The following is a 26,305-nucleotide window of genomic DNA, read 5'->3' as shown; positions in this document are numbered from 1 at the left end:
TAATGAATGTTGTGGGAAAATGAGGCACTTCCACTCGTGTTCTCATCAGCATTGATATGACCTTGTCTGATTTAGTTGAACCAAGGGCATTTTCAATAATTACAAGCATAGAGGTCTACCACAGATCCTCTCATGGCAGAATTTATTAATGTAGGCAAAGTAGATACAACCCTGCATGTCTGGTCTGTTTTAATTTCTTGGTTGCCTGAATATTCAAGCAGAGCTTTCACCAGCTATATTTGTAGAGACGCTTAAATGTTTTCATAAATATAAGCAGATATAAATTACACATGGTGCTTCTTTTCATTCTTGTACGCTGACATCTAAAAAAATATTTTGTTAGGTTATAAATATTTGAAAATTTTTTTTGAATTATGATGTTTTTAATTGCTTAATTTTGTACTTTTTAGAAACATGTTCTAGAAATATTTAAGAAACAATATCATGTCCTGTGGCATCAAGAGAGTCAGGAACATTTTCTTTTTAATTAATAAAGATGAATAGAAAGAACTCCTTGTTAAATAGGCAATGGGAAACCATAATTATATTTTCCAGAATCCATGGGAACCATGGATTTTTGCTGAAATATAAAGGAAGGTTTTGAATTAGCTTAAAATAAGGTTTCACTGATTCTTAATTTATTTTGTTAATACATTGATTAGAAAAATATTACATTTAGCCATACCTAAACTTATTTTGGCTTATCAATTTTCCAGATTAATTCTTGTTGATTCCCTTCCCTTCCCTCCCCTCCCCTTCCCTCCCCTCCTTTTCCCTCTTTTCTCCTGCTCTGCAATAAACATTTATTAGGCAACAGTTCATTTACTAACACCATACTAGGTGCTAGACATTCCACTAGAAATCATAATCTCTGTCACCATGAAGTTCATTAATTTACAATAAAAACAAAACCAATAAACAAAGGTGGGCCCCAAATTCAATGACTGGCCTCCTTATAAGAAGAGGAGAGGACACAGAGACCCAGAGAAGAAGGCCATGAGAAAACAGAGGCAGAGATTGAAGTTATGCTGCCATAAATCAAGGAACACCTGGGAGTTGAAAGAGACAAGAAAGGATTCTTTTCTAGCGCATTTGGAGGGAGCATGGTCTTGCTGACTCCTTGATTTCAGACTTCTAGGATCCAGACCTGTGAGAGAATAAACTTCTGTTGTATCAAGTCACCCAGTACTTTTTGTGGCATCCTTAAGAAATGAATACAGACATGTTCACTATGAAGTACCTCTGAGATAAATAAGTTGAATGGTCAAGAAGAAAGATGAATTCAGGGATTTGGAATGCCAGCTTAGGCTGGAGATAAAATCTTGAGGATTATCAGTATATGATTTGACAATAAAGCCATATAAGTGGCTAAGATCATCCAGGGCAGTGTGTAGAATGAGACAAGAACTCTATCTAGAGCCACGAAGAACACTAACATTTTAGGAGAAGGCCAAGGTGGAGATGCTCACAAAGGGAGACTGGAGAGGTAGAAGGAAAACCAGGAGAGTGGAGTGGCGCACGCAGAGGGTTTCAAGGGTTAAGTGCAGCATACTGGTCAAGTAAAATAAAGACTTTATTCATTGCATTTAGGAAAAGGCAGTTCTGGTGACCTAATTGAGATTTTGGTGCAAGAGTGGAATAATTTCTGGGAATGACTGAGAGATTTTAAAAGTGAGTCCAGGAAGTGTAGATAGCTCTTTCTAGTGGAAAGCATGTGAAAGGAGGAAAACTGACTGCAAATAGAGGTAAAGAATGAAGAAGTCCTTTCACATGGTTTAATCATCACTATTTGGATTTACGTACAGATGATGATGCTCTTATCTAATGAGACACCTTGGTGTTTAGACAATGATAATAAAACAGTTCCTCATTTTAATTATTGTTGTCCAAAAAATGCTCACTAAATTATGGCAAAACAACTAGAACATGTTGTACAGATACAAATCTAAAAAGTCAGTAAATGAGAATCTGTTGTTGGTAGAAGTTTTCTGCATAATTTATAAAGAGGGAAATTATAGGCAGGATAATGTTTTGAAATGCAAAAATCTGACCATAGTAAAGATGAAGAGCAGTGAATGACCCATGAGAGAAACTTATCTTATTGTTCACACACAGGATAGAGAAAATTCAAACCAATAAGACATCAGGCATCTCAAAGCAAAACCACTTTAACAAGGGTGAGTCATAATGCCACCCAGGGAAATGAATCAAGTGCCCACATGTGCAATTGCTTTCATAATTACAGGTCCCTCCACCTTTTAAATTAAAACTAAAGTCAGGTAACAACGAATGTCCCTGTAGAACAAATTTAGCCAAATGGAAATATACAGAGTCCGAAGAAGTAAAATGAACATATCAAAGAGCTGCAGCTTTTCCAGAAAGGGGAAAAAAAAAAGAGGCACAGTGGCTCATGCCTATAATCCCAGCATTTTTGGAGGCTGAGGCGGGCACATGGATTGAGGCCAAGAGTTTGAGACCAGACTGGTCAACATGGCAGAACTCTGTCTCTACTAAAAAGACAAAAATTAGCCAAGCATGGTGGCACACACCTGTAGCCCCAGCTGCTCCAGAAGCTGAGGCATGATAATCACTTGAACTTGGGAGACGGAGTTGGCAGTGAGCTGAGATCACACCACTGCACTCCAGCCTGGGTGGCAGAGAGAGTGGGACTCTGTCTCAAAAAAAAAAAAAAAAAAAAAGAGAGAGAGAGAGAGAGAGAGTGCACAATGTCTTAAAGGGACATTACATCCCTTTAAGTGTAATGTCATGACTGCTGGCCCCAAAAGACTTTTAAATGCTTTTATTGTGCCCTCTGTTCCAACTGAGTTTGACACCTTCCCATCATGGGATCACTACAGTAGCTTTTGCTCAACACTGAAGTCTTAGATATTATACCTGAGGCACCTACGGTTTCCTGCTCAAGCCAGAAGAGTGAGCGGCATCCCTGTCCCCTCCCACCCACTTCTCTTCTAGCTTCACAGTCAATCAAAAGCCTAGTAAATTCTACATCTTAGACATCTCCCCTCTGTCCTTTCCCAGAGCTATAGCCTGATCTAAGCTGCTACTGACTTACCTGTACCAACTGGTTTCACTTATCCTGCTTAACCCCTTTAGGCAAAGCTACAGCACAGCTAGCGTGAACAGGGAAACATACAAATCAGGTATCATTCTGCTGCCTAAACCTTAGATGGTTTCCCACCAGGAGCAACACAAGCCTATATGAGCCTCTGTGAGAAATGTGAAAAAAAGGTTAACAGTCCTCTACTGTGGGATAAGCAGAGAAGAGCCAGATTTCAGACCTGATATACCCTGTGGTTAGGCTTTTTATGTGGTGACGAAAATGCAGCAGACTTTGCCTATAAAATAAAATCCATACTCTTTATAACGGCTTATGAAGCCCTCTACAATCTGGCCCCTGACAATCTCTGCAGTCAACTCTTGCCATTCTTTGATTCTGCTCTAACAGATGAGTTTCAGTTTCTTGACTATATCATGTCAAACCTGCCACAGTTTGGAATAATCTCTCCTCCTTTCTGACCATATAACTCCTGCTCACTCTTCAGGTCTTGGCAAAAATATTACTTTCCTTTACAAGTCTTCCCAGACGCCCTTGATTAAAAATGTCTTCTTTCCATACACTCCCCCAGAGCACCTAAATGTGCCCTTGCATAACATTCATTAAGATTAGCTGAAACTGCTGGCATAGGCTGAGTGTGGTGTGCATGCCCGTAATGCCAGCACTTTGGGAGGCTAAGGCAGGTGGATCACTTGATCCCAGGAGTCCAGCCTGGGCAACGTGGCAAAATCTCATCCCTACAAAAAAATAAAATAGCTGGGCATGGTGGTGCATGCCTGTAGTCCAAGCTACTCAAGAGGCTAAAATGGGAGGATTACTTGATCCTGGAAGGTGTAGGCTGCAGTGAGCTGTAATCGTGCCACTACATTTCAGCCTGGGCAGCACAGTGAGACCCTGTCTCAAAAAAAGAGAGAAACTGCTGGCATAAAGTCAGCTTTTCTAATGAACTCTCAGCTCAAAGAGAGCAGAGATTTTGCCTGTTTGCTCCCCACTGTATTATCTGTGTATAGCAATGTGTCTGATGCTTGGAAGCTTAAGAAATATTTATTGACTGAATAAATAATTACATGAATGAAAAAAGCCTGGAATCCTTGTTGCAGCATAGTGGGAAGAGGTCTACTCCAGGCTCTGCAGTGAGCTTATTAGTTGTGTGACTGTAAACAGGTTTCCTAACCATAGTGAGCCTACTTTACTAATCTTTAAAATTGATAATATCATTTGTCCTGTCTACCATCAAAATTGTCATGAGGCTCAGTGAAGGTGAGGACAACTACTGTCTACTGAGAGCCTACCATGTGCAAAGCCTTAGCTAGGTACTGCCATCTATATGATGTTGGAAAAAAAATAAGAAGAATCTCTGAAAGACTATCACTTGCCTAAAGGTCATTTTTCATAAGTGGCAAAACAAAGACTTAAGTAGGAATTTCTCTGGTTCCAAGGTTCTTCCCTTCCCCTCAGCTCCTCTCTCCTAGCCCCCACTTCCACTCCCCTCTCCTCTCCCCTCCCCTTTCTCCCTTCCCTTCCCTCCTCTCCTCCCCTCCTCCCCTCCCCTCCTCTCTCTCCTTCCTCACCATGTTCCTTCAATATCTATCTGATTAATTCATCAAGTCACAGGACAAGCATATCTTGTTTTGTGAAAACATCTCTGACTCTCCTGACCAGATTTATGTGCTCCTATATCTAGGTTCATATTGTACTTACTATAGTAACATTAAGTTTTAAATTTTTTGTTTACCACAAAGTTTTTGTGGGAGGGGAGCATGTCGTCCCACTATTTTATTATTTCCAGTATTTTGCCTGGATATTAACATTTTATAAGTACTAAATGAATAATTTGTTAAATGAATGAATGAGTGCACTTACTCTATCTGGCATTTTTAGTAAATTTGATAATTTTTGTTCAGTGTTTACAGTTTTATATTTATAAACTGTAATAATTGAGACCCCAAACACAAAAGCTCATATGCTTAAAGTTGTTAACATAGTAATATAAACATATGACATCAGCTGTTGCCCAATAATAAAGGTTTGGTTTTAGATTAATATATTTAAGATTTATTTTAAAGTGCAACTAATAAGCTGAGTGTGGTGGCTCACACCTGTAATTCCAACACTTTGGGAGGCCATGGTGGGCGTATTATTTGAGGTCAGGAACTTGAGACCAGCCTGACCAACATGGCAAAACCCCGTCTCTACTAAAAATGCAAAAATCAGCTGAGTGTGATGGCATATGCCTGTAGTCTCTAGCTACTCGGGAGGCTAAGGCACAAGAATTGCTTGCACCTGGGAGACAGAGGCTGCAGTGAGCTAATATTGTGCCACTGCACTCCAGTATGGGCAACAGAGCGAGACTCTGTGTCAAAAGTAATAATAATAATAATTTTTAAAGTACAAATAATAATCATCTGAAAGGAAATATGTCAAATATGAGCTATATGGAAATGATTCAGGTTCACTTCAAATTTAATATTCCAGTTTCAATTTTCTATAAGGCAATCTCAGGGAACAAATATGTTTTTAGTAAGTAGAAAATTACTTAGCTTAGAGAAATCAACACAATATTTACTGTAATGTTCCCCTGTTCTAGAAAATCATAGCTATAAATAGAAATAAAACCCAGCTGCATATCAATGGCCAAGAACATATCAATGGATTAGAAGATATGCTACGGAGACTAAAACAGACCCTAAGGTTTCCTTCAAATTTAAATGAAGACAAGTACTTTTTCCTTAGTACTCAGATCTGAAAGATACATTAAAAACACTTTGAAATTACGTAATATGTGATCTAAATTGTTCATCTAAAACAACAGCTTGTCAAAATGCTAATCACTAGGAACCGAGAGGTTTGTTTAGTTAATAATGCTTCCTTTCAAGTGTGCTTATGTGCTTTCCAGAAGGAAATCTGAAATCTATTATTAGCTTTCCATAGTCAACTCTTGATTATCCCAGTTAATAAAAGAGAACCCAGACATCTGTGCTAATAGAGAGAACACAGACATACAGTAGATCTGATTCAGATCCAAAAAAGTGGATAACACAAAAATTACATCTTTGACTCTGGAATAAATGTTGACTCTCTGTAGCATATTTGCCTTCCTAATAACATTCTGTTAGTTTTTCTACCATAGCACAGGAGAACTGTGCTGTGGAAAACTCAGCTACACATGTAAGGGAGAGTTCACACTAGATTGTGTGAACACATTGTCAGATGTTAGAATTCTGTCAGTGGTATTCATTCTGCACACTGGATTCTGATCATCACTAACATGTTGAAAGGTCTCATTCTCTTCAATGCTCCAGGTCCTAATGCAAGATTCCCAACCTCATAAATGGCTCATGTAGAAAGTAACAAAATCAGTGGTGAAGAAACAGTCAGTTCTGGGAAAGAAAAAAAAAGGCATGCTATGCTTTGTTTTGACCTTGTGAAAGAACAGGAATCACTCAAGTTTTTACTGTTACTTTAAAAATTAAGCCAGAGATACTGGTCCGCTAAAATAAAAAAGGGGAAGAAAATTATAAATTATTGTATGTTATTATATACATTGCTTTCTAGAGTGAAATTAATGATTTTGGAAATGCTGGGCCAATTACTTATAAATGTCTAAGAAAAATGAATATCTTCTCCATGTAAATAACTGCATCTTTTCATCTGCAAAATCAGATCAGTTATGTCACAAACATTTACATTAAAAATGACATATCTCCCTGAGGCAATTTATGAAATAACAAATGAAAGGCAGGCTCCACGGTTCTGAAGAAAGCAATGTAGTTCAGAAAAAAACCTAGAGCTTACTTTACTGTATAGATAGAAATAGGCACACAGCAGGTGACAGAATCCCAACAAAGCAAATATTCATTCAGTGATTCAATTATTTGCCATTTATTGAACACCCATTATAAGTCAGTCATTACACTGGGCACTGGGGATTTATCTTATCTGAGACATAGTTCCTGCATTTAATGACCCCACAGACATGAAAATACTTTTATGTAAGATATGCAATAGTGGAAGTGTGGGAAGAACGCTAGGGGGAGTATGGATGCAAGAATTGCTGGAGTTAAAGAAGGCTTCACAAAGGAGGTTACTGGCATAGACTAATGTTTATATCCTTCCAAAATTCATATGTTGAAATCCTAACTCCCAAGGTGACGGGATTAGGAATGGGGCGCTTGGGAGGTGATTAGGTCATGAGGACAGAGCCCTCATGAAGGCTATTAGTGCCCTTATAAAAGAAGCCCAAGCGAGTTCCTTTGCCTTTTCCACTGTGTGAGAACACAGAGAAAATGCTCTTTGAACCAGAAAGCAGGCTCTCACCAGACACCAAACCTACTGGTGCCTCAACGTGGCTGCCCCAGCTTCTGAAACTGTGGGAAGTAAATTTTTGTTGTTTGTAAGCTACCCAGTTTATGTTGTTAATAGCAGCCCAAATGAACTAAAATAGTCGTCCTTAGCCACATTTCATATAAGAATTGTAATTTGCCCAGTAGATTAGATGCCAAGGCATTTCAAGATGATGAAAAAGTCCTCTATAAAACAAGGAGCCATGAACTCTAAGAACAACATACTTCAAAGTCCATGGTATATTTGGATAGAGGTGAATAGAAAGTTAGACCCAAATTATCAAGGACTGTGTTGAGCATGCTAAGACATTTGGAGGTTCCCACATAAAGGTTATTAAGCAGTGACCTGACATGAGGTGTTCTTAAACAGTGGAATGGCATGATCTAGTCCTGCAGGTGGGAAGCCTAGATGGGAGACATCAATATTCAGGTCTGGATGATCCCTAATATAGTCTCCCACCCTCTGTCTTATGTTTTACGATTTCATTATCAGAGCTTTAGCTTTAAAGTAAAAACTGGTATTTTGGGAATGGTACGATAGAAAAATTGCATAAGTGGGCCGGATATGGTGGCTCAAGCCTATAATCCCAGCACTTTGGGAGGCCAAGGCAGGTGGATCACCTGAGATCAGGGGATCAAGATCAGCCTGGTCAACAAGGTGAAACCCTGTCTTTACTAAAAATGCAAAAGTTATCTGGCATGATGGCAGGTGCCTATAATCCCAGCTACTCGGGAGCCTGAGGCAGGAGAATTGCTTGAAACTGGGAGGCAGAGGTTGCAGTGAGCCGAGATGGTGCCATTGCACTCCAGCCTGGGCAGTACAGCAAGACTCACTCTCAACAACAACAACAACAACAACAACAAAAAAAAAATTGCATAAGTAGTTAAGTTGGGCTTGGGGATGTGGGGCAAGGGTGACTGTTTTCACATCCTTCCCTCTTTATTGTGTAATCTCAAAAAGATCAAGGTACTGGTACTGATGGGAGAAGGACCTTGAGGCCAGGGCAGAGAGAGGGACAGACACTCTCTTTCCAAAATCAAAGGAGCAAGGGATATTGTGTTTGTTTTCTATCTTTGCATAATATGTCACAACCAACTTAGTGGCATACAACAGTATACACTTATTATCTCACAGTTCACAAGAGTCAGGAGTCTGGGTGGCTTAACTGGGCCCTCTGCTCAGGGTCTCATTTAGATATTAGCCAAGGTTCCAGCTCTCATGAGGGCCAGGGTCCTTTTCTGAGCTCACAGGCTGTTGGCCCAATATGCTTCCTTGCAGCTGTAGAGCTCATGTGGTTTATTCTCCAAAGCCAGCAACAAAGAGAGAGAAATTCAGCTGCAGCAAGTTGCTAACCTCATCACCTTATTAGTTCATCTCTCTTTTGATTAACTTAAAGCCAGTGATTGGAGACCTTAATTACACCTGCAAAATCCATTCACCTCTGCCCTAAAACATCTGGGAGTTATAGCCTGTCACCTTTGCCATTGGCTAGTAGCAAGTTGGGGCCTCACACATACTCAAAACAAGGACCTTACACAAAGGCATGGAGACAGGAATCAGGATTACAGCCTTCTTTGGATCCTGTCAATGATTGACAGATTTGAAGAGTTGAAGTCACTAGAGTCTAGAGCTGGAGAGGCAGGGAATAGTCTATCCAGTAGGTAGAAGTTACTGGGGAGAACGTCTGGAACAAGTTCTGTCATGGGCTGGCTCACTATGGCATGGCACTTAAAAGTGAAGCCTGTGTTTGAATGGCCTGGCCCTAGGTAAACACAAGAGGCACCCACCCAACATAGACAAGTGCAGAGAGCAAGAGGGGAAAATGTTCTCCCCAAAGAAGACTATAGAGAGAAGATCTGAATAGAGAAAAAGGACTCGCAGTTTGAAAACTGTTTTCAACTGGGGGAAGGAGAGGATTTTCTCCATAGTGCCAACCTGGAAATACCAAAAGACTTCTTTCCTCCTTTTAATTTTGCAATTACCGTAAGCTTTTCTCTCACAGCTTTATTTTTAACTTTAATGATCACACATATATCACACACATATAACTGATATGCAGGGAGATTTTTCAAGAGATATAAACAGCCTGGTCGAGAAAGTCAGGAGAGAAAAACTACCGAGTAAACTAAAGTAGACAAGATAATTAGAGAGAAGATATATACAGCAATAAATTTGTATCTCAAAGAAAATTTCAGCTAACAATGCAGTCATATGTTCACATACGTTAACAGGAGTTAAAGCAAGGGAAAATTGAGTTAATAAAAGATTAATTTTTTAAAAAAAGCAGATTTTCAACACAAAATCTCTGAAACTGCTGCTCCCTTTCCCGACTCTGGCTGTCCCCAGCAGTGACACATCTTCCAGCTTCTCCTGCCTTCCCACCCCAGAACACATAAAACTGGGGCACACAGCAAACGGAATTTTCAGCTCTGCTCATCAGCAGGTTGACCTGCTTGTTTCAAGCGATTTTGTGGATTTAAGACTCTGGTGCCTGGCTGGACTCATAGCACCTGGCTGTTCTGCATTTTGTACAGAATTCTACAAGTCCAGGTTCTGCTTGTTGCCTAGATGTTTAGTAATAACAGCAATAAAAAAGTAATAATGGCCACATGTATTAAGCATTTATGAAGCTTATTAAGCATATGTTGTGTTTATGTAGTCTGCAGCTAGTGGCACTGGCTTAATGTAATAGGGATAGTAGTTTTTAAAGAACTTCATATATTTCCATCCTCAAATTGTGTTCCACTAGAAACTGCTCCTCCTTCAGGGCTGGACAGGATTCCTAATGCCCTCACAGAAGAAAAGGTGGGTTAGCAAGTCAATTGATTTAAAAGTCAGAGTCCTGCTTTAGACCAATCAGAATGACATATGAAGATCTATAGCACAGACAAATGGGAAGTCCATCTCGGAAGAGAAAGGACATACCAGCTTCTGGAGAATTTCAAAAGGGAAAAGGCTGAATGAGATCGGGAGGATAGGAAAATGTCTGAAACTTTCCTTTCTGGGCATTGGCCTCAAGAGAATGTAGCTTAATCAATATGTATTGGGTGAACATAAGAAAAGAGACCTCTGGTTTCGAAATCCCATCTAGATTCTGAGCAGGGCCCCCATCCTATTAAACTTGGTAGTTCCCTGTGGTAAGGACTAGCAAGATCTTGGGGATCTTTCCGAGTTCCACTTACATTCCTAAGTTATGAATGAGACCCAGAGGTACCTGGAGCCTCCAGAAGGCGGCCTCAGCAGGCAGCTGGGCTGAAAGCCAAGTGGGCTGCCCTGGGGCCAGCTTGGCAAGGGAGAGGTGACTGCTGCAGAGGCTAGGAAAGACAGATGGCAGACCTGGCAGAAACTCAGAGGGACCACTTTGCCAATGTGAGGGGAGCTGAGGTGACCAGCCAGAAAAAGCTCCAGGCTCTGGCCAGAATGGCCAGAATATATCACCTGCAGGCCACAGGTATACTGGAAGGGATGCGCACTCCCTATTATCCCTTCTGTGCTGCTCTCAGGCCCCACATATTAGCCATTCATTCATTAGGGGTTTAAACAAAAAACTAATTCAAACTTTCTTCACCTTCCTCAAATATCTCATCTTTGCCCTTTTTTGTTACTCTCCAAACACAGCCTTGCTCTTAGTTCACAGAGAAAATAAGAGCCACCAGACAGTAAAATGCAAATCAGATCATCTTTCTTTGCTTGAAACACCTGTCAATGACTTCTCGTTGCTCTTAGGATAAACACTACAATCCTGAAGGTAGCTACGAGGGTTTGATTGGGCTTTTACTCCCTCTGCAGCTTTAACTCCTGTCATTTCTCTCCTTTCTCTCTGACCTCCTGTTTCATGTTAATTTCTACCCCAGAGAGTTTTTTAAATATGCTATTCCTTCTTAAAAGAATAATCTTCCTTCCCCACCTTGGCCTACTTAAGTCCTCTTCATTTGTCTTTCAGAGCCCCAGTCATTACTGGCTTGACATCAGTCATCCCCTTTAGATACTCTCACAGCAGTTTCTCATAATGGCACACCCTGGGTAAGCATTTACTAGGCAAGTCAGTAGTATTATATCAACTAATTTCATTTGGGAAAACAAGTCCCCGTGCACTTGCTAACTAACATCACCCTGTTATCTAACCATATATTTTCATAATTTTAAGAACTGAAAAACTGTCAACTTTTCTTCACTTCATCAAGCACCTCATAACCTGTACCTTACCTTCTACCTGATGTGCAATTTGTCACAAAGGCACTGGGTGAAAGTCATGTGACACCACAGGGAAAACAGGAAAGAGTACAGGAGATGCATTTCATGATTTATCAAGAAGTGACAAGAATATAATTTACCATTACATCTATATACAGCATTTGATATAAAAATACTTGCCTCCAGGGTACCTAAAATCCTGGTCTACTGAAAGTACTGAATTTACCAATCAATAACTCAGCTAATATACTTAGTTTTAGGAAAATGGGTCCCAAAGATGTAATCACACATCATTATCTCTAACTCTTTACTTTCTCCGTATCAGCTCACCCCGAATCTTAGCTTGGAGTTGAGAAATCATCTCAGCAGCCTGTTCCTGGCCTTCCTGTCGGCTGGAGGCCAAAGACTCCCTCAGCTGCCTGTGTCCAGTGGCTGCTGTAATAATGACGTCTCAGCTTCAGGAGGTTTATTTCCGGGCCGTGTGAACTAATTAAAATGCAGGCCTTCATTTGCCTTTCTGGCAATCCCTGATCAGCGTGAGAGGTCTATGCCACCCTCTTCATTCTAATTTTAGTTCTCCTCTAGTGTTTTCTCTCCTTTGCAGAAAAGTATCTTATGCTGCTGAGCACTTAACAGGCTTTTGTTTTTGTTATTTCTCTCACTTAGAAAGAAGGACTTTTCCACTTTACTCCTTTTAGATTTTCTCCTCCCATCAGTTTTCTCCCGCAGGAGGTGATAGTTTGAAACTACTAACAAAACTGGAGATGATTAGTTACCCAGGGCTGTTGACTTGCTTAGCAGGTGTCCTTGAGACGGCGCTAATGCGCAAAATCCTTCATATGGAAAGAACTTTTGGACACAGCTTTCTACAGAGAACACCTGTTATTACTGGTGATGCTCAGCTTCTTTTCTCCCAGCAATTCACAGCACAGCTATCCAGAATTCAGAACTTGTAAGTCATTCACGGTAGGCTAAGGTGCTATTTTTCCGTCCTCTAAAACGGATACTCTTTGCTTTTGATAAGCATAAAATTATCGCATGGCTTCTTCCCACCATGCCTACCCTCACTGAAGAAAAAATCCTTATCTCAACCATCTATTCAACATATCTACTTGAATATCCAACAGAATTTCAAATTAAAATGTTTAAAACTTAGATTTCCCATCTCCACTAATATCAACTCCATCTTTCCAAAGGTCAAAGCACCAAATATCTTTGAATCACATCTTTGATCTCTTTTCTGTTCTTATATCCTACATCCAATTCATCCAAATATATATGTAGATGGATTGATAGAGAGATGATAGATAGATAGGCAGATAACTAGCTCTACCTTTAACATAGATCCAGAATTCTACCACTCCTCACCACCTCTATTTAAAAAAACTGTTACCCAAGGAATGAAGAACACCCTTGCAACCATTAAGGGTACCCAAGAGATTGAAATATCTTAGCAGGTGGGCTCTCAGGTCATTCAAAGGTTTTACATGAGAATGATACACATAGTGACCATGTCCAGAGAGAGCCCCTTAGGAAAGTAGATTTGAATGAAAGACCTCTCTCTCTCTCTCTCTTTTCCTTTTTCTTCCTCGTCTTTATTCTTTTTCTTTCTTTCTTTGTTTCTTTAAAAAAAAAAAAAAAAGAAAGAAAGACCTCTCTCAGGGAGACTGGCAGCCAGGGAATGACATGGGGAGCCTTTGCACCTCAAAGAAAAGCAGGACAAAGTGTAGAAGAAGGGAACTCAGATAAAGGTGATCTATATCATAATATGTTAAACAAATGGAAAAATTAAATATTATGAGCAGAGTAAATGTTATGTCTTTAGAAGTTAACAAACATTTCTTCCAGGAAATTGTTGTACTGACTTAATTGTAGTATTTAAGACTGTTGATAGAGGAGAGGTTAATTCAGCTGCTCACTCCCATGGTCTTAAGATAATTGCCAATAATTATAATCATTCCTGGTTCCATGTGCATCTCATTCTCTGAATCGAACTATTATTCCAGCTCTCTTCTTTAATACCTTGACTCTAGCAATCCTTTGCCCCAGTGAAATCTCCAATCCTAAGATCCTATTGATTTTTCAGTGTTAATTATCTCCTTGTTTTCTTTTGCTTCCCTTTTCATCTTGAAGACTATGGTTAAATATTACACTCCCTTGCATTTATATTTCCTTGCTCTTCAATCACTTCAATATACCCATTTAGCAAAACCACAACCTATGCAAAATTCAACTCTCCAAATATTCTGCACCTGCATCCTCCAGCTGACATGGGCTGGAGAAAAACACAGAACCACACTAGATAATCTAATTCTAAATGCATGAACACAAACCTTAAATGGGCCTTTAATGCTGCCAGGTGATCACATCATGCCTCCTTTGTTATTCACTGTTTCTCCTAAACAACTATTTCACACTCTCCTCTCTTTCTTCAAACTTTACACTTCCTTCTCTGTCTCTGTTTTCAACTGAAGCTGCTGCTCTCTACTTTGTAGAGAAAATGAAAACTATCAGAACAGATCTTCCCCAGATTCCCACCACATGGATCTCCTGCCAGGATTTGCACCCACAACAAAAACATCCCGTCTGTTGTTCATGCTCCTGTCCAAAACCAATCTCTCCACTTGGTTAATAATAGAATTCATCATCCCCTCTTTCTCCTTCATCATAACTTAAAACTTCCCCTTTGAAGACGTTCCTTCAAGGGTAGTCTATAATTACTCTAAGTCCTCTCCTCCCATTGTCCCTTAAAACCACTACAGGAGGCTCTGTCAGTTCCAACCAAATTGCTCTTGTCAAGGTCAGCAGCGATCCCCCTACATTGTTAAATCCATGAACCTATTCTAACTTAGTCCTTGTCCTACTCAACCTATCAGCTACATTTGACAGAGTCGATCATGCTTTCCTTCTTAATAGCTTTCTTCACCTGACTTCAGAATAAGACACTCACCAAAAGATTTCCTTCTATCTCACAGGTTGCTCCTTCTCAGCCTCCCTTGTTGGTGCTGCCTTTTATTCCACCCTTCCTCAAGCTCAGTTATTGGTCTTCTTCCTCTACACACACTGCATATCATCCATATAATGATTACATTCACATTTACATCTCCAGATTGGACCTTCTGCTGCCTACTTGACACATCTATTCAGATATTCAGTAGGCATCTCAAACTAAAATTAACTCCTGGTATTTCTCACTGTTTATTAAACCTTCTCTTCCCCAAACTTCTTGTGTGTCAAATGATAGGAAATCCATTCTTATAGCTGTTAAGGAGAAAAGTCTTGGAGTCATCCTTAATTCCTCTCATTTTCTCATATACCATGTCCACTTCACCATGAAATCCCATCAGATCTGACTTTAAAATATGTCCAGCATCTCTCCATTTGTCTCTAACTCCATGCTTCACTTTTGATCTTAGCTGCTTTCCCTCTCTTACAGCAATGCTGCAAGTGCCTTCTAACTGGCTTTCCTGGGTCCACCTTTGTTTTCTCTCCCCATCCATTATCAACACTATAGCCAGATTAATCTTCATAAAATAGAAGTTAAGATCATGTGACTTTTCTTTGAAAGACCTGAATTGTCTCTAAGTAAAATCACTCTGGGTTAAAGCCAAAGTCCTGAAATGGCTTAGTACACCTTACATAATCTATCCCTCACCCTCTCTTCTTACCTACAAATATTCTACATTTCAAGGAGTAACATCCACCTTCCACTCATCAGCTTAAGCAAGAAACTTTAGAGACTTCCTGGAACTCTTCCCCTTCTTTTTTGCATATCCAATGACCATAACTTGTTAATTACTCTTTCCCTGTTTAAGAGAAAATATAAATTGGTCTCTTAAACCAATTTATTTATATTTTCCCCTTGCTATGAAACTATTTCTCCCCTTCTCCAATGTCACTTCATCTCAAATCTACTACATAGTAATACTAGAGTTGATCTTTCTAGTTAAAAGTAGACCTATTTATATCATTCCCCAGACTGTATAACACCAAAGCTTTTTAATCCTAACAACCTTTTTTGATGATTCACAAGTTGAAGCTTTAATCACAATTCAAGCTACTTTTTAAATGGCCTTCTGTTATAATAAATTCACTGGTTCATTTAAAAGTGTTTTGCAGCATACAATTTATTTTTGAAGATCTATTAGTCTTTGTTCTATTAAATGCCATTTTGGTCAAGATTAATTCTTTTGTGCATGCAATCATTTATAAAATGAAAAGTAGATTAATAAGTAAATTTAAATTATACTTCTGAGTCAAGAAAAGGTCAGCTATCTTGGGATAAGCTTGGTTAGCTACCTTGGCATACCTCATACAGACTTACAATAGGCCCCTCTATCCTAAAGCTACTACAGATTTCAAATAATAACATTTAAAAAACAAAAAATAATATTAAGCAATAGCTATGATATATTAAATAATAATATTAGTTGTCAAAGTTCACAGAATGTATTCACATAAACTCATTTGTTACTACAATCACCTAAAGAGTAGATATTATTTCCACTTTCAGAGGAGCAAATTAAATATCAGGAAAGTTATGGCTTTTGATGGGAAATATCTAGCAAATCAGTGATAGAACTGACTCTCAAACTCATTCTCTTTAAATATATACCCGGTGGCAATGTCTCTGAAGTAAAACAAATTAAGTATGTGTAAGCTAACAAAATGCTACTTTTGCAAGTAGACAAATGCCTTCCTTAAAAGTTTTCCTTTTTAATGTAAAGCAAAACAAACAGTTCTTTCACATTATTACTAAATATCAGTCTATCCTAAAATTGTTTAGGTAATGTGGAGGTGATAATATTATCTTAGAAAACCATTGTAACATGCTATTGGAAACCATTTCAACTGTCAAAAGGTTAGATTTCAGTTCTGTTTAAAGGTCAGACCTGAAAATATCCTGATGATTACAATTTCTCCACACATTTTGGATGATGCCACTGAACTCCTGGCAGCAGCATAATGTGTTTGCTCTGATCCTCTGCTTCTGGTGGTCAATATCAGAATAGAGAGAAGGCACTAGGACTTTAGGACTAGACCTAAATTTCTATTGCTTTTAATTAAAAGAATAAAGAGGAAAAAGTAATATTTCTATCCACCTGAGACAGAAAAATTTGTTGAAAAGAGATTTTTACCTGTTGAAAATATTCAGAAAATGGATCATCCCCAAAGCAATGTACTGACTAAAACAAAGCCAAGAAAGCCATTCTGAAAGGCAAGTATCAAAGCTTCTACCATTGCCCCATTTTAGGATTTTAAATCTGGAACTAGTCATTCAAATAAGTATTGTTTGAATAATAATTATATGCCCAGAAGCCTTCTGTGGTCCACATACCACTTTTTTTTTTTTTTTTTTTTTTTTTTTTTTTACAAATCACATCTTATTTCTCCTGTCCTATAAAACTGGATCAAGTACATAGCAGACAATACATTTTAATGCTTACTGAATGAATGCTAGGCTTGATGAGAATACAAAGTTATTGCTACTACTACTAATAGTTACTAACATTTATTGAGTACTAACTATGTGCCAGGAACTGTGTTAATCACTTTACATGCATCACTACAGTACAGAGTAATTTAATCTAATTAATTCATTATTAATCTAATTCTATAGTAAGAAAACTATAGCACAAAGAGATCAAGTCTCAGCTAGGTAAGAGGCTCAGTCTCACAGTTAGTAATCAAACTTTGGCAGTTTGACCTCAGTGCCTACAATGTGCTAGAGACCAATCTATTGCAGCTTACATTCTAGAGAGAAGATAATAAATAAGTAAACAAACAATCAACATGATTTTATATAGCAAATAAGGCTATGGATAAAAGAAAATAAAATGATTTGATAGAAGTGACTAGAGTGATACAGAAAAATGGTTAAAAACATGAATGCTAGCACCAGGTTTGAGTTCATACCAGAGCTTTTTCCAGCTCTGTCATAATGGACTGTTTTTTAGTTATTTATGCTCTTTGTGTTTTTCCTTAACTACAGATAATACCAAATTTATATGACAGTCATGAGGTTTAAATGAATTGATATACATAAAATGCGTAAAACAGTTCCTGACACATAGTGTCTTTAAGCATTTATTATTATTGTGATTTTTGCATTTTTATTATTATAATTCTTATCATATTGAGGACATCTACTTGAGATATGGTAGTATGGGAAGGCCTCTATGAGGAAGTGCGTGTGAACCAAAACCTAAATGACACTCAGCTGCATGAAAATTTTAAAGCAGAGATTCCAGGCAGAAAGAATCAAAGTACAAAAGCCCTAGGACCAGAATGTTCAACAAAGAAGGCCAGTATGGTCCAGGATGGGTTCAGTCAAGTTACAGAGCTGGTCAAGAACCAGGCAGAATTGGGCATCACTGGATATGGTAAGGAGTTGGGTTTTATTTTAAGTGTGATGAGAAGAAATGGGATCATTTTAAGCATGGTAATGACATGCTTTCTTTGATCTACATTTTATAAATGTCATTCTGGCTTCCATGAAAGTTCACATTATAACTTCCATAGAATATCAATCTTATCATTCCCAGTACTCACTCCCAGTAAAAAGCTGAGAGTTTTTAAAATCTCAGCTTTATTCCCAGGGGTAAGTAATTCTCTGATTATATTTCTGGAATGTTTGTGTTAGTACTTTTAAACACAGAATCAGATTAAAGGATGTACGTAAGCATATGAGCATACATATATACTCACTGTGAACAAAGATAATATGGAATACTCACACAGACCACACTTCATGATTCTAAAATTCAAATTAATTCTATCTACTGTGTTTTTGAATCATGTCTGTTGAAAATAAAGTAATTAAATTGTTTACTTGCATGAAAGTTGACCATATGAATTGGGTCATTCTTGTTATACCCAACTAAACAATTGAGAGGTCAAGGTGAGAAAGCATCTAGGGTGCATAACACTGTTCCAAAATGTAAGTCTCTATGAGCTTGGCTGCTGAAGCTGCCTACTGTAACTTGAAACCAGTTTTATCTAATAGCTACTGAAACAAACTGCTGCAACTCTGAGAATAGTTTCACCCATCGCCATCACTTACCAATCAAAACTTGCCAGCTCATCAACACATTATTAGTGCCAATGAACTTTCTCAAAGAGCATTATGTAACATTTTCATTTTTTTAATGAAACCTCTAACCATCTCTTCTTCCAACATAATAAAGACCATCTAACCTGTGAGTATGTCACAAATTGCAATTCTTGATTCCCAAATAAAACATTTAAAATTGAGAAATTTGTCTCTATATTTTATTTGTCTTTAACTCTTATTGTAAATTAGATGTCAGGGCAGGATATTCCTTGGGTCCCACTTCTCTTATTTCTAATATGTCCCCTGTCCTTACCAGGTGTTAGCTCCTTGTGCCCGAAATAAAGAAAGCTTTGCAAATCTGATTGCATGGAACCAGGTATACTTTACTAGTGAGTGGTGTTATTTTTCTTAATCTTATCCTTGCACCCAGCATTTTCTCCCCCTGCACCTTTCTTCTCCAAGTTCACATGGCTTAAATAGGTGAAAGCCAGCCTAGGCCACATTGTATAATTCCTTTTTAGCAGACATCCTTGATACACGTTCTCCAGCTTCAAAGCAGCTCTTAATAAAGTTGTGTGTTCATTAGTTGATACCACTGTGTGGTGAGGGGTAAATAGCAGTGAGTAGAACATTTCTAGATTCCTGGGTTTTTTTTACGACTATAATCACATTAAATCATCATCTTTAATATCTAACACCAAAAGGCCATCCATGTGTTCAAAAAGAATCTTACAGCCACACTGACAAAAATCTTAAAGCCCTACATTGCCACACATGGAGGTGCACTAAAAACAATGCAATTTGTATGAAGACTCCTTCTAATTCCTCTAACTCTTAAAGACTTTAGTCTCAAAATAAAAAAAATACAGCTGCATAAAGTGAACTGCTTTACCTGTATGGTCAGTTCCCTCATTCTTGACTTCTGTGGTTCCCACAGAAGAAGTGGGTGGACTAGCAGGAGGGCTGGCAGTAAAGCTTTTGCACCCTGTAGATGTGTTGATTTCAAAGTATTCTTGGTTGTGATTCATTCGGTGAAAATCCAGAGAAGACACAATGGATGTTCGCTGTTTAGGCTAAAATAAATGAGCATGACAAGAGTATTAATATGATCATGTTCATCTTCAGCCCAATCTCCCCATCAATTTAATCTAAGTGGTAATTTTTTTTCTGTTAAAAACTATCTGTGTTTTATACTTAAAATATAATTGTGCTTTACAAAGACATATTAAATAATTTCTTGATGAATTAAATAATAAAAAATTGTTTAAGGAGAAAACATTATGGCATAGTTGATGTGATAACTTAGGCTTTTCATTTGCTTTCCCCAGAAGATTGTAAAAATATAGTGCACAAAATTTCTCTTGGTAATTGATTTTGAAAGTTGCAACTTTAAGTCACCTTTCATTCAACTAACATTTATTAAGTATCTGGCATTTGCCAGACCCAGAAGATACAGAATATAATAAGAAAAGGGCCCTTACAACATCGAAGAATAATTAAGGCAGTTCCATTTGTTTATTCTTTAAATAGTCCAAGGAATTAGTGGCATTAGATATTGTTCTCAAGTACAAGATGCTGGAATTTTATCATCAGAATTAAGCAAAGTTATATGGAACATTTTCTAGGATCTAAGAATATGCTTGGTATTTGTAGTGAACTTTGATTTTCTTTTTTAAGAATTTTAATTAATCCCCAAATAGCAAGAAAAGTCAATTTAAACATAAAAGTTAAAATTATGGAGTAATAGCAGATATAATCTATACCCTTTGTCAGTAATGAATTACTCCCTATAGCAATTTTCTGGGATTTTTTTCCCCATAGTTTTAATTATATTCACGTTTTTTTTCTTGCCTAGCAGAGCTTCTAACATTGTCCTTTAGAAAAACTGTAGTCCTTTTGCCTCTCAAATGTGTGTGTTTTTCTCAGGAATGAACTCAAATTTTCTTACTTTTTATTTTTTAGCTTATATTACTGAAATATTAAAAATCTCATAATAATTATGAGTTCAAATATAAACTTTTTATAATAAGGTAACATTTATTGTACTTTACATTCCACAAAGTACAATTAACCTTTGGTTTGCTAATGTTTTTGTCACCCTCAAATATGTGTTAATCACTGTACTCCACAGATAATTTTCCTGCAAAATATTCAAATTACTGTCTCTTTCAGCTTATCATATCATTTTTTCCAAGTAGATATCATATCATTTAGTCTATAATCTAAAATAGATAATCATATGGAAAATATCTGCACTGTACAGTTTTTTTAAAAAATAAAGTGTGTAAATTATCACAATATGATTTATTCTTTCACCAATATTTCACCAAATATTCTTATGAAAGATGTTGAGAGGTATAAACATTGTTATGCAAGAGAGTACAAGTCATTTATTATTATGACACATCAACTCAGTAATAGAATTCAAATTAGTACCCCCAGAGGACTCAGTTGCTTTTGAAGTATAAAAGATCATGGTTTAATGTCAGGCTTGGTTTCTCATGAAATGTTTGTCCTTGGGACCACTGAATCTCAATTTCACATTGAATGTCCTTTCCACTACATTCTATAACAGCAAAAAGAAAGGCATAAGCTATAGCACTGGCTCCAATGGAGCACATCATTCTAGGCTTTGTTTTATTGTGTCGTGTTGTGTTTTTGTTTCACTTTATGTGTAGGCAATGGACCACATTTCTTATGTTTCTTCTCAAAAATTTTAAAGGTCAAGCCAAATGATATATATGATTCCTCCACTTCTAAATGTTTCTTAAATACACGTTTCTGAATCCTGACCACCCATGGTTCTAATTGCTTTTAAAACACAATTTTTTATGCAATCATGAAAGCAAACAAGCTATTTTTGCAATATTAGTTCATTCTACAAATATTTGCTGAACGTATACTAAATTCCAGATATCATGTACCTAAGTACTGTGATAGGAATAAAACAAGTAAGACATCGCCCCTGTTTTCCGTATGAATATAGACTTGGGGTGGGAGGAAGGATGGTGTATGAGGGAAGAAGAGACAAGCAATCCAATGATTATGCTTCAGTATCATATAGCAGTAAGGGTGATGAAAAATGAGAAGCATTATACTTAATCATGCCCTAAGGCCAGGGTCAGCAAACTATGGCCTGTGGCTCAAATCGGGCCCTCTTCCTATTTCTATAAATGAAGTTTTATTGGAACAAAACTGCACCCATTGCTCACTCATTTAGTTATGGTCTATGGCTGCCCTTGTACTATAATTGCTGAGTTCAGTAGTTGCAACACAAACCATATTTTCCACAACACCTAAAATATTTATTATGTCTGGCTTTTTAGAGAAAATATTGGCCACTGCTGTTCTACAGAATTGTTTCACCTATCAATTTAGTGCTCAATAAAACTATAACTATAGGTTTCCTTTTATTTCCCAGCCTGACTTGCATTTGGGTTAGGCCATGTGACTAACTTTCATCAAATACAATAATTAGTAGAAGTGAGCTTTTCCTATCCCTTTCTTACTCTCCAGATGATGTAGTTGGAAGATGAAAGAAAGTAATGAAACTCACACTGGGTTTTTGAAACGTTAAAATGAACCTCCTTTTTTATATTTTTAAGTTCAGGGATACATGTGTAGGTTTGTTACATAGGTTAAGGTGTGTCATGGGGGTTTGCTGAACAGATTATTTATCACCCAGGTATTAAGCCTAGTACCTATTAGTTATTTTTCCTGATCCTTTCCCTCCTCCCACCCTCCTCCCTCTAATAGGCCCCAGCGTGTGTTTTTCCCCACTGTGTGTCTATGTGTTCTCATCATTTACTTTCCACTTATAAGTGAGAACATGTGGTTTTCTGCTTCTGCATTAGTTTGCTCAGGATAACAGCCTCCAGCTCCATCCACGTTCCTGCAAAGGACATGATCTCATTCTTTTTTATGGCCGCATAGTATTCCATGGTGTATATGTACCACATTTTGTTTTAAATCCAGTCTATCATTGGTAGGAAATGAGATCCATCTCTTTTCTATTGTGAATAGTGCTATGGGCCAGGTGTGGTGGCTCACGCCTATAATCTCAGCACTTTGGGAAGCCGAGGTGGGTGGATCACGAGGTCAAGAGATGAGACCATCCTAGTCAACATGGTGAAATCCTGTCTCTGCTAAAAATACAAAAATTAGCTAGGCATGGTGGTGCAACCTGTAGTCCCAGCCACTTGGGAGGCTGAGGAGAATTGCTTGAACCCAGGAGGCGGAGGTTGCGGTGAGCAGAGATTGTGCCATCGCACTTCAGCCTGGGTAACAAGAGCGAAACTCCATCTCAAAAAAAAAAAAATAGTGCTGCAATGAAAATACACATGATATGTCTTTGTAAAAGAATGATTTATAGTCTTTTGGGTATACATGCAGTAATGGGATTGCTGGATTGAATGGTATTTCTAACTCTAATTCTTTGAGGAGTTACCACACTCTCTTCCACAATGGTTGAACTAATTTACACTCCCACCAATTTGTATAAGTGTTGTTTTTTCTCCACAACCTTCACAGAATCTGTTATTTTTTAACTTTTTAGTAATAGGCATTCAGAATTGGTATGAGATGGTGTCTCATTGTGGTTCTGGTTTGAATTACTCTAATGATTAATGATGTAGCACTTTTTTCATATAATTGTTGGCTACATGTATGTCTTCTTTTGAGCAGTGTCTTTTGAGTATTTTTCACTTTTCTTTCTTTTTTATTTTATTTTATTTTTTTTTGAGACAGAGTCTCCATCACACAAGCTGGAGTGCAGTGGCACAATCTCAGCTCAATGCAACATCCACCTCCTGAGTTCAAGAAATTCTTGTGCCTCAGCCTACCAAGTAGCTGGGATTACAGGCAAGCATCATCATGCCTGGCTAATTTCTGTATTTTTAGTAAAGATGGGGTTTTGCCATGTTGGTTAGGCTGGTCTTGAACTCCTGGCCTCAAGTGATCTACCCACTTCGTCCTCCAAAGTGCTGAGATTACAGGCGTGAGCCACTACACTCAGCCCCCAATGCCCACTTTTTAATGATGTTGTTTTTTTCTTGTAAACTTGTTAGTTAAGTTTCTTATAGATGCTGGATATTAGACCTTTGTCAGGTGAATAGTTTGCAAAATTTTTCTCTCCTTCTGTAGGTTGTCTGTTTACTCTGTTGATAGTTTCTTTTGCTGTGTAGAAGCTCTTTAGTTTTATTAGATCTCATTTGCCAATTTTTTCTTTTATTCCAATGGAAGGAACACTTATAAACTATTGATGGGAGTTTAAATTAGTACAACTATGAAGACAGTGTAGTGATTCATCAAACAGAAATTTTGAGGATATTTCTGTTCCTAAACACAAAAATACCATTTGACTCAGCAATCTGATTACTAGGTATATAACCAAAGGACCATAAATCATTCTATCATAAAGACACATGCACACTTATGTTCACTGCAGCACTATACAATAACAAAGACATAGAATCAACCTAAATGCTCCTCTGTGACAGATTGGATAAAGAAAATGTGGGATATATAAACATATACCATGGAATACTATAGAACCACAAAAAAGAATGAGATCATGTCTTTTTCAGGAACATAGATGGAGATGGAGGCTATTATCCTAGCGAACTAATTCAGGAACAGAAAACCAAATATTGCATGTTCTCACTTATATGTGGGAGCTAAATTATGACAACAAATGGACACATAGAGAAGAATAACACATACTGGGCCTATTAGAGAGTAGACGGTAGGAGGAAGGAGAGCATCAGTAAAAATAACTAATAAGCACTAGGTTTAATGCCTGGGTGCAAAATAACCTGTACAACAAACCCCCATGACACAAGTTTACCTATGTAACCTGCACATGTACTCCTGAACTCAAAATAGAAGTTAAATTAAACATTTTTAAAAAGAAATGAGAACAGCCGAGGCGGGTGGATCACGAGGTCAAGAGATCGAGACCATCCCGGTCAATATGGTGAAACCCCGTCTCTACTAAAAATACAAAAAATTAACTGGGCATGGTGGCGCGTGCCTGTAATCCCAGCTACTCAGGAGGCTGAGGCAGGAGAATTGCCTGAATCCAGGAGGCGGAGGTTGCGGTGAGCCGAGATCGCGCCATTGCACTCCAGCCTGGGTAACAAGAGCGAAACTCCGTCTCAAAAAAAAAAAAAAAAAAAAAAAAAAAAAAAAAAAAAAAAAGAAATGAGAACAAAGAAGCTGCTTTGAGGAAACTCAACAAAATTCAAGATAATGTAGATAAGGAATTCAGAATACTATTTATCTAATAGATAAATTTAAAAAAGAGACCGAAATTATTCAAAAGAATCAGGCAGAAATTCTGGAGCTGAAAAATGCAACTGGTATACTGAAGAATGCATTAGAATCTATTAAAAGCAGAATTGATCAGGTAGAAGAAAGAATTAGTGAGCTTCAAAACAGGCTATTTGTAAATATATAATCAGAGAAGGCAAAAGAAAAAAGAATTAAGAAGAATGAATCATGGCTACAAGATCTAGAAAATAGCTTCCAAAGGGCAAATTTAACAGTTATCGGCCTTAATCAGGAGGTAGAGAAAGGTGGCTGGAGTAGAAAGTTTATTCAAAGTGAGAACAGAGAACTTCCTAGACCTAAATAAAGATCTCAATATTCAAGTATAAGAAGTATAAGAAGGCCAAGTATAAGAATGCCAAGTAGATTGAACCCAAACAAGACTACCTCAAGCTATTTAACAATTAAACTCTCAAAGTGCAAGGATAAAGAAAAGATTCTAAAAGCAGCAAGAGAAAAGAAACAAATAACATGCAATGGAGCTCCAATACTCCTGGCATCAGATTTCCCAGTAGACACCTTACAGACCAGGAGAGGGTGGCATAACATATTTAAAGTGTTGGAGGAAAAAAGGTTTATCCTAGAATAGTATATCCAGTGAAAATATCCTTCAAACATGAAGGAGAAATAAAGACTTTCCCAAACAAACAAAAGTTGAGAAATTTCTTCAACACTAGACCTTACCTACAAGAAATGCTACAGGGAGTTCTTCAATCTGAAGAAAAATGAGGTTAATGAGCAATAAGAAATCATCTGAAGGTATACAACTCATTAGTAATATTAAGTACACAGAAAAACAGAATATTATAATGCTGTATTTGGCATGTGTAAACTCATTTTGAGGTGACAAATGAAAAAAATAAACTGATAATAAGTATTAAAACTTTTCAAGATGTAGACAGTATATAAGACATAAATAGAAACAACAAAAGTGTGTACCTATGCAACAATCTTGCATGTTCTTCACATGTACCCCAAAACCTAATATACAATAAAAAAAAAAAAAATTAAAAAAAAGTAGGGGGACAGACTTAATGGCTACAGTTATTATTAGTTTTTCCTTTGCTTATTTGTTTATGCAATCAGTTTTAAGTTGCCGTCAGTTTAAAATAATAGATTATAAAAAATTATTTGCAAGCCTTAAGGTAAATTCGAATTAAAAATTCTATAATAATACACAAAAAGTAAAAAGCAAGAAACTAAAACATACTAGCAGAGAATATCACCTTCACTAAAAGGAAAAGAGGGAGGAAGGAGAAGAGCAGATCACAAAATAACCAGAAAACAAATAACACAATGGCAGGATAAGT

General features: G+C 37.5%; 1 protein-coding gene across 20 annotated transcripts in view; it reads right to left on the bottom strand.

The window, feature by feature from the left end:
- ANKS1B (ankyrin repeat and sterile alpha motif domain containing 1B) overlaps positions 1-26,305 on the bottom strand; it is a 1,270,775-nt gene that overhangs the window by 660,873 nt on the left and 583,597 nt on the right. For all 20 annotated transcript variants that reach the window (XM_012469266.3, XM_012469273.3, XM_012469264.3 and 17 more), the window contains exon 12: positions 19,561-19,741. In XM_012469266.3, the coding sequence (XP_012324689.1) occupies positions 19,561-19,741 (181 nt within the window). The remainder of the gene's footprint in view (positions 1-19,560; positions 19,742-26,305) is intronic.

Source organism: Aotus nancymaae, unplaced genomic scaffold (genome assembly GCF_030222135.1).
Source record: "Aotus nancymaae isolate 86718 unplaced genomic scaffold, 86718_ANA_hifiasm-v0.15.2.pri h1tg000016l, whole genome shotgun sequence".
Classification (NCBI taxonomy): Eukaryota; Metazoa; Chordata; class Mammalia; order Primates; family Aotidae; genus Aotus; species Aotus nancymaae.
This window is presented reverse-complemented; position numbering and strand designations above follow the sequence as displayed.